The 15788-nt window shown below is 40.6% G+C and overlaps 1 protein-coding gene across 2 annotated transcripts; it reads left to right on the forward strand.

Moving 5' to 3' along the window:
• Positions 1-10546: 10546 nt before the first annotated feature.
• LOC149921221 (uncharacterized) lies at positions 10547-15694 on the forward strand. 2 transcript variants are annotated; one of them, XM_090162777.1, is made up of 9 exons: positions 10547-10684; positions 11216-11805; positions 11872-12177; positions 13302-13523; positions 13589-13834; positions 14053-14303; positions 14370-14499; positions 14559-15029; positions 15091-15694. In XM_090162777.1, the coding sequence occupies exons 2-9, from the start codon at positions 11284-11286 to the stop codon at positions 15337-15339; spliced, it is 2397 nt and encodes a 798-aa protein (XP_090018903.1). In that variant the 5' UTR covers positions 10547-10684; positions 11216-11283; the 3' UTR covers positions 15340-15694. The 2 variants fall into 2 exon arrangements, with proteins under 2 accessions (XP_090018903.1, XP_090018902.1); XM_090162776.1 differs by lacking the exon at positions 10547-10684 and adding an exon at positions 10798-11117.
• Positions 15695-15788: the final 94 nt, after the last annotated feature.

A 15788-nucleotide genomic window follows, 5' to 3' on the forward strand; every position in this document is an offset into this window, starting at 1 on the left:
AATATATTTTATACAGGATGCTACTTTTAAGTACCTCCAGTCCTCCACCACCCTCCTTCGCATTGTAACCCAGCTGATTGTTGATATTCAGGGGTGTGTTCTATGGCACCTAATGAGTAGTAAATGTCGAATGAACCCGTAAATTACCACCATCTATCGTAGCTGTAGCGCGATTTCTCAGATTAACAGAAAAAGATTGCTCGTAATTATTTCCAAAATACTTAATCTTATACCATCTCTGTTTACAAACATAATTTAGGTGTGTCAAAAATAATTTAAAGAGTAAGTAACTTAACAACTTTATATTTTTCTTGTTCATTTGATCATGGGCTTTCCGAAAATGTAACTCACTTGATGAAATACCGTCGTTAAGTTTATTTAATATTAAAATTAAATTTACGTGCAGCGCCCCGTTGCGGCTCTTGTTTTGAACGATATTTTTACCGCGCCAAGTTTGCGACGTCATGGACTATAATACGTTTTTTTCTGAATTTATCCCACTGCGTCTGGTAGACTACGTAGTTCCCACTATCCAACCAAGATCATTCTTGTAATTGAGCGTAGCTCTCACTGTGGAAACTGGCAGAAAAAGTGGCTGTCCGGTCCTAGAGAAGCTATTGGATGAAACGAAAAGGGGCGTTTCGGAAAACGACTCGAGAGGGAAAAACGGGTGATTGTTCCGCGCTTTAAAAAAAATTGGTATTCTCTCACTGCGATGAATTGGGGGGGAAAAAAGTGGGGTTTCGGAAAACGAGTCGAAAGGGAAAGAGTGGTTAATCGGTCGTGTTGGGGGGAAAAACGACTCCAGAAGAGCCGGCGCCAGAAAATTGCTGTCTGACGGAGTCACGAGAGGGGAAACAAGTGGGCCCGGCAGTCCCAAATAATAGTTTCACACGACCCAAGCTTTACGAACACACGAATAGTAGTATAACCGGTAACGGAAACATCAACAAATAAAATAAACGGTCGAGAAAAACCGCTCGAAATATTTTTGTGGGTAATATGGGAACCGCTCGAAATATGTTTGTGGGAAATATAGGGGTGACAATTTCAAAAATTACCCAGAGTGGTTGGGCTAAAGGGTTAAAAAACCAACAGAAGCGATTTCACCACGTTTAGAGATGCACTTACGAAAACCCATGCCGCCCCCTCCCCTCCCTTCACACCTAGGGGCTCAGGGAAGGTGATAGCATAGTTCCCAAATTCCACAGAATGGCTGGGCTCCGAAGAGTCGCCAACAATAGATAGGAGCGCTCGGTGGGAGAGTCGCCATATCTTACCCTCCCCCACCCGAATGGAAGCGAGAGGCAAGCGCTGTTGCGGAAACCGTGTGCGAACGAAAACGCCAAAACGCCAGAGACGGAAACGCCAGAAGATCGCCGAATCCCGATTGCCCGACTTGCTTGGTTATTAGTTGTCGAACGCGCGTGAATTTTAGGGACGAAAATCTGGTTTAACTATAGGAGAATATGGCTAGCTTTCTACGGCCTTTCCCTCTCTGGTTTAAAACGCGAACGTAGGAGGATTCTACCGTGGCGTAAGAGAACGACGTTATTGCGGACGGTAATAATCCTACTGTGGCGTACTGGCGTTAGAAAACGGCGTGTTTGCGAACGGCGGCGGCGGGGACCGTAGCGGCTACGGGAGTTTTACTCTATCCTATACTAGGCTCGTGTAAAACTAAAAAGACTCAACAGCTGACAATGACCGAAAAACACAAAACGTTTAAATGAGTTTTGAAATTTATATTTTTATTGACCGAAAAACATAAAACGTTTAATGAATTTTTAAATTTATATTTTTATTGACCGAAAAAAAAAACGTTTAAATGAGTTTTGAAATTTATATTTTTATTTAAAAAAAACAAAACGTTTAAAAATTTATTTTGAAATTTTACGTAAAAGAACATTTAAACAATGGGCCACGTCGACGTCGACCTCAGATTCCACACCGGCAAGTCGTTCCCCGCATCTTATAACTGTTTCTCCACTCATTAATGCAAACGAATTGAAATAAAGAGTAATCTTTAAAAACTAAATTATTTATCTCGCTTTCCTTTCTCTACTTGAGTTTAATTAATCTAAGCCTAATTAACCACCGGATTTGCATCTCGCTCCGCTCAAGTATTTGTTGAAAATTCCGTTTTCGGTTTTTGCAACGTCCTAGTATCATTGGTAGATATGGCGATGCGAATTTAGATAGCGCTCTAAAGGATAAGCGTGAGCGCGTGTTTTTAAAACCATGTAAGCACTCGCGTACCAAATTCGGTAGTAGAATCTCATGGTTCTATACGAGATTTTTCGGATTTGACCACGAACCTTAGGTTACCCTAATGCGATTCATTTAATAATACGCTATTAATTAGCTTTGTACTAAATTCTTTGATTCGATAATGGAAATTTCGGGAATATAGGGAATTGAACGGAATGAGAAAATGTCTATGAAATGGAATGGGAATGGATGCAAACGGGTAGACATGGAATGGGAATGGATGCAATCGGGTAGACATGGAATGGGAATGGATGCAATCGGGTAGATATGGAATGGGAATGGATGTAAACAGGTAGTCATGGAATGGGAATGGATGCAATCGGGTACACATGGAATGGTAATCGATGCAATCGGGTACACATGGAATGGTAATCGATGCAATCGGGTACACATGGAATGGGAATGGATGCAATCGGGTAGACATTGAATGGGAATGGATGCAATCGGGTAGACATGGAATGGGAATGGATGTAAACAGGTAATCATGGAATGGGAATGGATGCAATCGGGTACACATGGAATGGTAATCGATGCAATCGGGTACACATGGAATGGTAATCGATGCAATCGAGTACACATGGAATGGGAATGGATGCAATCGGGTAGACATTGAATGGGAATGGATGCAATCGGGTAGACATGGAATGGGAATGGATGCAATCGGGTAGACATGGAATGGGAATGGATGCAATCGGGTAGACATGGAATGGTAATCGATGCAATCGGGTACACATGGAATGGTAATCGATGCAATCGGGTACACATGGAATGGGAATGGATGCAATCGGGTAGACATGGAATGGGAATGGATGCAATCGGGTACACATGGAATGGGAATGGATGCAATCGGGTAGACATGGAATGGGAATGGAGGCAATCGGGTAGACATGGAATGGTAATCGATGCAATCGGGTACACATGGAATGGGAATGGATGCAATCGGGTAGACATGGAATGGGAATGGATGCAATCTGGTAGACATGGAATGGGAATGGATGCAATCGGGTAGACATGGAATGGGAATGGATGCAATCGGGTAGATATGGAATGGGAATGGATGTAAACAGGTAGTCATGGAATGGGAATGGATGCAATCGGGTACACATGGAATGGTAATCGATGCAATCGGGTACACATGGAATGGTAATCGATGCAATCGGGTACACATGGAATGGGAATGGATGCAATCGGGTAGACATTGAATGGGAATGGATGCAATCGGGTAGACATGGAATGGGAATGGATGTAAACAGGTAGTCATGGAATGGGAATGGATGCAATCGGGTACACATGGAATGGTAATCGATGCAATCGGGTACACATGGAATGGTAATCGATGCAATCGAGTACACATGGAATGGGAATGGATGCAATCGGGTAGACATTGAATGGGAATGGATGCAATCGGGTAGACATGGAATGGGAATGGATGCAATCGGGTAGACATGGAATGGGAATGGATGCAATCGGGTAGACATGGAATGGTAATCGATGCAATCGGGTACACATGGAATGGTAATCGATGCAATCGGGTACACATGGAATGGGAATGGATGCAATCGGGTAGACATGGAATGGGAATGGATGCAATCGGGTACACATGGAATGGGAATGGATGCAATCGGGTAGACATGGAATGGGAATGGAGGCAATCGGGTAGACATGGAATGGTAATCGATGCAATCGGGTACACATGGAATGGGAATGGATGCAATCGGGTAGACATGGAATGGGAATGGATGCAATCTGGTAGACATGGAATGGGAATGGATGCAATCGGGTAGATATGGAATGGGAATCGATGCAATCGGGTAGACATGGAATGGGAATGGATGTAAACAGGTAGTCATGGAATGGGAATGGATGCAATCGGGTACACATGGAATGGTAATCGATGCAATCGGGTACACATGGAATGGTAATCGATGCAATCGGGTACACATGGAATGGGAATGGATGCAATCGGGTAGACATTGAATGGGAATGGATGCAATCGGGTAGACATGGAATGGGAATGGATGTAAACAGGTAGTCATGGAATGGGAATGGATGTAATCGGGTACACATGGAATGGTAATCGATGCAATCGGGTACACATGGAATGGTAATCGATGCAATCGGGTACACATGGAATGGGAATGGATGCAATCGGGTAGACATTGAATGGGAATGGATGCAATCGGGTAGACATGGAATGGTAATGGATGCAATCGGGTAGACATGGAATGGGAATGGATGCAATCGGGTAGACATGGAATGGTAATCGATGCAATCGGGTACACATGGAATGGTAATCGATGCAATCGGGTACACATGGAATGGGAATGGATGCAATCGGGTAGACATGGAATGGGAATGGATGCAATCGGGTACACATGGAATGGGAATGGATGCAATCGGGTAGACATGGAATGGGAAAGGAGGCAATCGGGTAGACATGGAATGGTAATCGATGCAATCGGGTACACATGGAATGGGAATGGATGCAATCGGGTAGACATGGAATGGGAATGGATGCAATCTGGTAGACATGGAATGGGAATGGATGCAATCAGGTAGACATGGAATGGGAATGGATGCAATCGGGTAGACATGGAATGGGAATGGATGCAATCGGGTACACATGGAATGGTAATCGATGCAATCGGGTACACATGGAATGGGAATGGATGCAATCGGGTAGACATTGAATGGGAATGGATGCAATCGGGTAGACATGGAATGGGAATGGATGCAATCGGGTAGACATGGAATGGGAATGGATGCAATCGGGTAGACATGGAATGGTAATCGATGCAATCGGGTACACATGGAATGGTAATCGATGCAATCGGGTACACATGGAATGGGAATGGATGCAATCGGGTAGACATGGAATGGGAATGGATGCAATCGGGTACACATGGAATGGGAATGGATGCAATCGGGTAGACATGGAATGGGAATGGAGGCAATCGGGTAGACATGGAATGGTAATCGATGCAATCGGGTACACATGGAATGGGAATGGATGCAATCGGGTAGACATGGAATGGGAATGGATGCAATCGGGTAGACATGGAATGGGAATGGATGCAATCGGGTAGACATGGAATGGGAATGGATGCAAACGGGTAGACATGGAATGGGAATGGATGCAAGCGGGTAGACATGGAATGGGAATGGATGCAAACGGGTACTCATGGAATGGGAATGGATGGAAGACAAAAATTTGGACGGGTATGCGATGGAAATGGAATTTTGCTCTACGGGAATGGTTGAGAATGGAAAAGTTTTCGACTCAATTGCAGCTCTCTAACCTGGAATGTCGAAGTGTCAATGTTGAATGTTAAGCCCCAAAAATAAAACATTTTAGGTGTGTGTTAGAAAATTACTTCCCGGTTCGATAAACATCAAGTGAAGTTCATTCCTCGACTATTACCAATGTAAGACGTTGCGCGTATTTTCAAATTCATTGGCTGGCTGCCGCCGCTAAAAAGAAAATTAAGGGCATTCATTCGGAAAACCGATTTATCAAAAAATTAATTTAAGAAACCTGGTCTAGTTCGGCGTAAAATCTTGTATTTATTTTCTTAATGTTTAAAGTTTAATGTCGATTATGAGCAGAGTCTATTCGCGACCGAAATGGTTCTAGATGACGCTGCGGTGCTGAAGTTTTCTCGCCACTGCTTGGGTGTTCTGTGTTGTATTCTAATCCTAAAAAAAGGAACCCCAAAGGGGAATAACAACTTTTCATAAATTTCCTCCTCGGTTTTAAAACTTTGATTGTCAGTAACGTCTGCTTATACGCCACCTCTTACTCTTTTCGCTTGTCGCTAAAAGAGGGCGCACCCATAGTTTTCGGTCGAATATAGTTTAGCACGAAATCTCAGCTGTAAAAAACGCGAGTTTTTGTGAGAATCATCGGGGGGAAACCATAGAAATTCCAGGTGACTTGTATACGAAAATACGCTGCCGTGTTAGGGTATAAAATCAGGTAAATATGGAAAGGTACTGTCATGCCAAAGACGGTATAGTATATTCGTTACCAATCAAATTCTATCGTTACCTATTACATTTCTGTGATTACTTCTTGGCCAGCATTTATTCGAGTTTAGCTCATTTCCGTCTAGTTCTTTTTCCGGCCCGGGTAGGTCCCTTTGGGTTCAGGGAGGCACACTATCGCTCCGCGTTCGGGGCACACTGGGGGGAACGTTATTGTGTCACCACGTCGGTCGTTTTTAGGTTTTCTTATCGACCACCATTTATCAAGAATTAAGGTGTTTGATGGCGTTAGTCGCAGCCATCGAAGGGGATGAAAGCTATTGCTACGCGCTCTGTTAACTGCTGTTGAAAACTTGATAGGTAGTCATGAACCAAGTACGCCAAGAACGCGACGGTTATGTATGAACGCAGCTAATCTGTACCGCGACGGAATAATGTACGGGTGTTTGACTGGAAATTCGAGCGTGGAGTTTTGGAGTCGTCCCCCCACACGTAGAAGATCTTCCTGAAGAAATGGAGTGAGCCGAGTGATCTTGGAGGTCTTTGGCAGTGGTTGGTTCTCTCTTAGTCTCGTCATTCTTCGGGAAATGCATGATTCTGAGCTTGCTGGATCCATAGTTTGCGGGCGTGGTCGATTTCAGAAGCTTTCAGTGGGCCATTACTTCGTAATGGCGGTTTTCTAGAGTTATATTTGAAACGGAATATCCAGGTGGATACGCAAGCTGCTCACTGCAATGAACTAGAGTCTTCGAGGTTTAGGACAGGCTGGATCTCTTGAACATGGTTCGGTAGTTGGCAAATGATTCGTCTCTCCAGTTCTACTTGTATATCGGCCACTTTAAACTACAGTCTATTTTATACACTTTAAAGTTACACGGGGCCGTAGCCAGGACATCGATGTAGAGCGGGCGAACCATATTTTAGGAGGGGCGAATTGTCCCAAAAAGGGGCGTCGGAGAAGAGTTCCAGAAAAGGCTAGGTCGGGCGAAAGAGATCCCAGTACTGGCCCCCCTCTGGCTACGGGCCTGAAGTTACAATAAGGTCTTCGAGCAAACATAAAGACGCGAATCTCGGATCAAATTTGTTTAGGGTTTAGCTTTTTTATGCATATCATTGCCTCGCTTTCTTTCTCCTTTTTCTTGTTGAACTTTCACTGGTAGACGTCAAAGAGGTACTTGTACCGTTGGTGGATGTATTAATATCCTCCATGTTCAAAATAACCTCGAAACTGATGGCACTTGGGGGATCTTAAAATTCATTTTGAACGTGAAAATACGCCGCCATGTTAGGGTATAAAAGCAGGTAAATAAGCCTGCTATTATACCTCACAATGTAAAGGTTCTGTCACGCGCAAAAACGTAATTTTGAAATCAATCAATATTTAGCTAAGCCTAGTTTTTACAAAATGATATCGAGTGGCTTGTTCTATCAGGGCAGTGCAATCCATAGAAATCTCATAGGTAACTAGAATGCTGCCGTGTAACTGGCAAATGGGCCAAACGCCGTGGCAGACGATAGCCAGATCTCAGCCAATCAGAGCTCAAAGAGTGGTTCTGCCAAGAATTTAATATCACCAGAGAGAATGACGTCACCTATCTCCCGCTATAGTAGCGGATCCAAGGAGGATTATTAACCTCGTTGGCGGAACCACTCTACGGCCTCTCATTGGCTGAAGGTTCAAGGCGAACTGGCGTCAAGCTCGGCCGTAGGCGGCAGCATTCTAGTTACCTATTCTGCGTCATGCTCGATGGCATTCCCGAGCTGTGCCCTAGGCCTTAGAACCAAGGAGTGCGAACCACCAGTGGCCACGATCATTCCCCGTTGGCTTTCTTCTACCAAGGGAGACCTAGCATCTGACGCGCTTCGCCAAATCTTTTTGCGACTTTCGTACCTTACGCCAAGGAAGTTACGGTCATCTATACAGACGGCTCGCTCTCCCAGGACTCGGTTATTGCTGGTGCGGCTTTCGCCATTCCCACCCTCGGCGTCGGCGCGAAGTCCTTCGTGGACTCCGGGCATCCTATCAACCGGGTCGAGCTCCTCGCTATCCAGATGGCTCTCTCCTACGTGGTGGTCGGCAATCCAACTCCTGCCCTAGGTGTGCAGTGTGGGAAGACGACGCGCATGTCCTGTTCGTGTGTGCCTCTTTTGCGGAACCGCGGTGGAATCTTCAACTTTCGCTCCGAGCGCGGGGTCCCCCAGCCACTGTAGTGGGCGTTCTTACCGCTGTCCACGCGGGCTGGCAATATTTCGGACACTTGTCAACTTCTTCATAAAGCTTTTCCGCGTTAATTATTGCTATTTTTATATATATCTGAGGTGTTTCTCTTTAAGCGCGTTTGTTTTTAATTTTTATTTTCATTTTTTGGCTGGGTAATTTTTCTCCCTGTGCGCCTGGTGTGAAGGTCTTGTTGCTATGTTCACCAATTCCCGCTACTTGTTATTCTATCCCACCCACCTCAGAGAACCTTTGCAGAATATTATAATTAGACAACTTATACTGTACTTAGTGTACTTCAACCTAAATTACATATCCCATATAAAATATATTGTTAATAATTTAATAATTACTATAATTTAAGTTATTGACAAATTTACAAACGTGCCCATTAACGCTAGGGATACGTTTATGTCCCACCTTTTTGGGTCAAAATGTAGCTTAAGTATCTTGTATTGATTTCGACGCTAGCGACATCTATTGAAAAAAGAATTATTTCACGTCGAGCCGACACTGTTTTGCTTTAAATACTTTGGAAATAATTTTAAAAATACGTAAATATTTTCAGTAAATCTATCGATATCTTTAATGAATACAATTAGCAAAGTTAATAAAAGGTTACTAAGATGGTGCTCCCATACAATAATGTTGAAGTTTACAACATGCACGCAGGGCATAGCCGCTTGAGCATAGAAATCTCATAGGTAACTAGAATGCTGCCGTGTAACTGGCAAATGGACCAAACGCCGTGGCAGACGATAGCCCGATCTCAGCCAATCAGAGCTCAAAGAGTGGTTCTGCCAAGAATTTAATGTCACCAGAGAGAATGACGTCACCTGGCTCCCGCGATAGTAGCGGAGCCAAGGAGGATTATTATCCTCCTTGGCGGAACCACTCTACGGCCTCTCATTGGCTGAAGGTTCAAAACGAACTGGCGACAAGCTCGGCCGTAGGCGGCAGCATTCTAGTTACCTATGAGATTTCTATGCGCTTGAAGGTTTAGGAGTAAACAAACTGAACGACGTTTTAAATAACGAACTAGTCATTTATTAATAATGGTATTAAAAGAATATTTACAAACTATATACAATAGTTCTTTTTATAAACTAACGTGGCCTTCTTGTTGAAATGTTGCTCTTACGTCACAGTCTCTTACTTTAACAAGCCTACTAGCGCGCGCTACAGTCGCGAGGAATATAGCTTTTTCTAGAGCGCGTGCAAATCGCTCGTGCGAAGAATACACAAATAAAGCTGGGTCTTGTGACGTAAGAGCAACATTTTAACAAGTTGGGCAAGACCACTTTTTATTTTATAAAATCAACTATTAACGAAAATTACTAGATTAGTACTAGAGCGACATTACTGCAAGAACTGCAGAAGCTAAATGACCTTAGTCAAATGACAGGTGGTTTTATATACGGTCGAAATCTTAATTATCTCTAAAGGAGATAACGGAAAGATAAGATTTCGTTGATAAAAATATCTTCATTGCTCTTTTTCTTCAACAAATAACGATATGAGAGCATAGGGCCGGCGTTAGGGCTAGGTGAGTGAGGCGACCACCTAGGGCCCCGCCCCCGCACATCACAGTGCTTACCGAGGGGCCCACTTTCAGTGTCAAACTTTTTTGGGCTCTTGTCTCATATCTTGCTGCCACACACATCCTAACACCGGGCCTGATTGCATGGAGAAAGAAGGGATAATTTCAGGAAAGGAAGAGTGACTTCAAAATATCGTAATTGAACGTCTTAAAGTTGAATTGCCCTGCTCTAACTTTTAGAACTACGCAAATACGGCAGAGCTAGCCATTGAAATAGGTCGTGCATTATGGACCATCAATTCTTGATTATATTACATTTATTAATTAGCAGATTATTTAAAAAAGGCGCCTATTGGTTCTTCTAGCAGGTAGTACTGCTTCTAGGAACCCCACCAATTAAATTCGTTGAATATCTTCCTAGCTACCTCAATGTAGATGGCGTGGAATACTTGCGTAAAGTAAACAAACTCTTTATAAACTTCCTCTTTAACAGCCAATCAGATTGGTGTAATCCCCGCTTCGTTTCCCCTCTATTTTCTTCTTCACCGAGAGTCCAAATATTTTTATCTGCTTGTACGAGCTTTAGCCTAATTTTTCATTGTGTAAATAATATAATAATGGGATAAGATTGTCTTAGATCATCACTGTTCAAAAAATTTTGGCCTAATTAGGTAAGTAGTTTTCATTTTGCTTAAGTCATTATGGAGAGGGACTAGTTTGGTGACTGCGTTGACAGGTCGTTGTATCATTGACGTCTTTTTACACCCCTGTAATGGGGGCCATATTTGATGGGAAATTTGGGGAGTCGGGCCGACCCGTCTCGCCGCGCCGCAAGAAGCGGAAAGCCGCCGAAAAAAAGACTGCTTCACCCCTGAGCTTAACGCGCTAATTTTTAAATGGCACTGCCTAAATAAAATTATTCCGTTAGATTTGTTCTATAGTTTATTTTTAAACTAGCCTAATTATGATAGTATTCTCGGTTATACAGAAATCTAGAAAGCTTTTTCTACGTGTTTAGTTTTTCCCTTTCAATCAAAATGGCGCCCCTTGGGCGTTAGCTTTTCCAGTCATTGGCCAAAGTAGTGCAGGAAATAGCAATTAAAAGTTTGTTTACCTTTGCTTTTGGCAGTTTAAGTTTATATAAGGATTTTTTTTTATAATGTTTTGAAATAAATTGTGAATATTTTTTTTAATTATTGCAGATTTAATATTACAAAATGAAGACAATATTGTAATAGTTTTGTCATTATACAAGGAAAACTGCCTTAAAATGGCTCCAAAATCAAAGCGGCATGTCTGTGGACATTGCCAAGAAAGTTTTACATCTAAATTGAAGTTACAGACGCACATGCGTACTCATGATGAAGTTGAAAAATGTGATTTAGACATGTCCATATCAGAGTTGGAATCATCATCAAGTCCAATAAAAGAAGCAATGTTGGAGCACATCAACAATGTACAAATGGTCGAAGCTATGAGGTCGAATCTAATCACCAGCCTTCCAACCCCACTGACTGGTCTCCCAAGCCCAATAGCGACTGTCAAAAGCAACCTTCTTCCAAATGCAATTGGTCTTCCAAGCCCCATGAATTTACCCCGACTTCCGAGTCCCATTAATTTCACTAAGACTCTACTTTTCAACAAAAACGCAAATAGTTCTCAAAACAATGAAGTTAAGAATGAAAATGACGCTGTAAAATTTCGCGAGTATAAATGCAATAAATGTGATAAATCATTCACCACTGCCGGCTCGCATAAACGACATCAGTCTGGATGCAAAGCAACTGCTAAAGTATTTTAAATTCATCAGTATTTTATAGCAATTATTTACAATGTTATTCAATATTTGTTCCGTCAGATTATACCAGTTGAAGATGAAATTGATTCTGAAGATTTGGATGATGAAGATATTGATTCTGTTCCATCATCCAGTGATGATGAGATGAATTTTGGAAGCAGTAGTTTTGAAAGCAATAGTCGAGCAAAAATGACGGGGAACATATCTCGACGAGTTAGCTCTTTGCTCAAAGAGAAGAAAGCAAAAATGGTTACTTGTAAAGTTTGCAAAAACAAGTACAACAAGGATTTTGGAGAATGTCAGAAATGCAAAATTAAAGAGCTTAAAAAGAAAACAGAGCCCAAGAAAACCCCAAAGCAAAAAAATGTAAGTTTTGATTCATCACTTTTAAAATTCATAATTGCCTCCTTGTAAATTTACCTCAGCAAATCCATAAACCCCTTTTCTCTGTAATAATCAGTTAAGAATTATTCAATGCTACTATTAGGCCAAGTGATAGGTTAATTTTAAAAATATCTTTAATAATTTCAATAGAATAGTATTTAGTTTATTTACTGATTTATGAAGCATATCTCTGCAAAATTTATTTGTTAGATTTGACATTGTTATCAGTTTTGGAACTTATATTCCGTACTGCTGTTTAAATTTATACGCTTAATTAAGTTTTATACTATGGAAATTATTATTAAGAACTACAGTGAAATTAGATAAAATTTGCACCAAAAATTTAATGTTTATAAGCATTTTGTACTTAGACTTGAAATTTCAAAAATATTATCGGCAACACTACATCAGTTATTGTTTTATATGCATTAAGGCCAATTTTTTTTTAGGGATGCACTGATATATTGGCCTATTTTTCTAATATTGGTATCAGTCAATATCGGCTGAAGCAAAGCCGATATTAGATAAATATTTTCAGAAATACATTTAAAAATAAATAAATTATTGATTAACCAACTAATACCACACTTCAGAAGCCAAATCATACCTTATTTTTAGACGGGGTTAAAAGTGTAAACAAATAAAAAACAACGATATTCGATTGGTGATAGAAAATATGTATCACGTAAAATGAAAAGGAACATATTTTAGATATGAGCTTGCAAACGTTTTTTCATTAAAAATTAGAATAAAATAGTATGACAGAGGACTGAAATGTCTTTTACAACGATTGTATCATACACATTATGGGTATGATAGATAACTTTGTAATATCCGCCGATATATTGGCTGTACCCATATCGGTTCATCCCTATTATTTTTAGTTTTACTAACTTCTTCAGCTACATAGAGCCACGTAGTGACCAACGCTAGAAGAGGACAGTTGAGTTTTATAGTAACAAATTGTTGGAAAATCCAGCAGCTTCTTGCGTTGGTTGACACATGGCTTTATGAAAACTGAAAGAGCTAATAGAAAACTGGGATTCTACCGTAGCCGCTTATTTGGTTTATTTAAAGTAAAATTACATTCATTTTTGTTTTGGTAGACTCCAAAATCAGCTGCTATTTCACTTCCTCCTCCAATTGCGTCAACATTACCACCACCACTTCAACTTCAGACTGAGGAAGTGTGTGTATCTTGCGGAGAAATTTGCCCTAACAAACAAAGTCTTAAAAGTCATCAAATCTCTTGCGAAGCCTTCCTGAAGGATAAAGAAGAAAAAGAAAAGGAAAATTTTCGTGATGATGACAATTTTTCAACTCCAGAGGTACTTATATTGATAAGCATTGACCAAAATCATTTTATCAGAGAATGTAATGAAAATTTGTTTAGAAAAATGACGGAGAGGGAAAGGAAGAATGTGCAACATGCGGGGCGAAATTTCACAACAAAGTGGCCCTTCTGGAACATTTGGCTTCTCACACAGGACCCCTTGATAAAGCTCTTATGTGTGGTATTTGCCAGAAGACATTCAGTCGAAAATATCACTTGGATCGTCACTTACTGATGACTGCTTGCTCTGGTCAGCCTCCCCCTTCTCATACTTGTCAAGTGTGTGGAAAGGCTTATACGAGGAAGGTATAAATTTAGCTTTTATAAATCCACTTTGGTGATACTATAAGTAATTTCAAAAGTTAATATCTCTTACTATTTTATTGCTGCATTTGCTATTCTAATAAAAAGGATCTTTTTTCAATAAGGAATGGTAAACATTTAGAACGCTTTGGTTTTTCTTTATATACAATGAATTTCTTTAAGTTTATTGCGTCTGTATTTTAATTATTATTTTAAATTAGGATAATCTTCGTGAGCATCTACGAGCCCATGCTGGAGAAGTTCTAAGACGTAAAAAGTACAAATGTGACTTTTGCGACAAACATTTCCATGGGACTTCACTATTGAAAATTCACGAGCGAACGCATACTGGGGAACGCCCTTTCAAATGTGACTTTTGCTCAAAGGCTTTCCCGTCAACAGGAGCTCTCACTAAACACAGACGAATACATACAGGGGAAAAACCATACGCTTGCGTTGATTGCGGAGTGAGGTAATAGTAGCTCATTTTGAATTGTGTAAATACTGGTTAAATTGAGTCTATTATTCTATTTTAAAGCTTTTCACTGAAGGGAACATTAAATCGACACATGAGAATTCACACGGGTGTTCGTCCCCATAAATGTGAATATTGTGGAAAGGAATTCATTCAAGCCGGTGGATTGAAAGCTCATTTGTTTTTCCATACGGTAAAATTTATACATAAAAATTTATGGAACAAGTTTTATATTCAATATTTCATAAACAGGGTCAAAATGGCTTTAAATGTCAAGACTGCGGTAAACTATTTAATAGAAAAGCTCGTCTTCAGATGCATATTCGTTATGTTCACGAGAAGCTCAAACCATTTGAATGTTCTGATTGTGGAAAGGCATTCACTCGTCGCGAAGATCTGTACCGACATTCCGTCTTGCATTCGGGAGAGAAACCTCACCAATGCCCAACTTGTCAGAAGCGTTTTGCGATCAAACCATCTTTAAAACTACACATGCTGACGCACACGAAAGAGGAACCAAGGTCATGCCATGAATGTGGACGAGCTTTTATTCGCAAAGATTGTCTGCTGCGACATATGAGAAAACGCCATCGCGAACTTCTTAATAAGATTCTACTGGATGAAAAGGAAGCTTCCACTCACAGTCCTGATAGTCCTGGCTCTTCTCGCATATTGACAGAGCAAAATATTTGCGACAGTATTCGAGAGCTTTTGAGTCTCCTGGTACATTGTTAGAAATATATTTTGGTCGTGAGCAATTTGCTAACGTGATTTTTTCATATAGGTTGATGAATCTACTCTTAAAGGATTTGGTTGGCCTGATAAACCAGTTGATGAGTTACTGGAGTCTGTAATCAAACGTTGCGGACACACTCCCGTTAATCCGGAAGATTATTCTTATATGGATCGTTTGAGAGAAAACTCCAAACTTCTTTTCACTGTCGTTATTGATGATAATGCCGTGAAAACTTTATTAAACAATCAAACAGTTGATGAGGTTATCCTGCATGTCCTGAGATTAGCAAAGTCCTAAAAATAGGTATATTTGATGGGTTTTGTCTTACCATTCCTTTATTATGGTCTACATTTTTTTAATTGAAATATATGTAATTATTACTAAAGCATAATAATTTGCTTATGTATTATCTCGAAAGAATATGTTAAAGGTCACAGTTTTTTCTTTGTTTGACTATAAAGGTCAACATGTTTGGTTTGCTGGCTATGATCAAATGCTTAAAAATAATGTTTCATATGATACAGTAACATATGTAATTTTTCATATTCAATGCCCATAAGGAATAATTTTATAACCAAGTGTATGTGCTACGTTAATGTTGGATGTTTATTGAAGAAATATAAAAATAGCTGCATAATATTTTTCAACGGAATTCAAGTTTGATCTAGAGTATATAAAAAGTACAGTAGTGTCACGGAGGCACTGTATTAGCGCAAACTGTAATGCAATTAAAATACATTTTAACC

The sequence above is a fragment of the Leiobunum rupestre genome, chromosome 11 (assembly GCF_980474605.1).
Source record: "Leiobunum rupestre chromosome 11, qqLeiRupe1.1.hap1, whole genome shotgun sequence".
Lineage (NCBI taxonomy): Eukaryota > Metazoa > Arthropoda > Arachnida > Opiliones > Sclerosomatidae > Leiobunum > Leiobunum rupestre.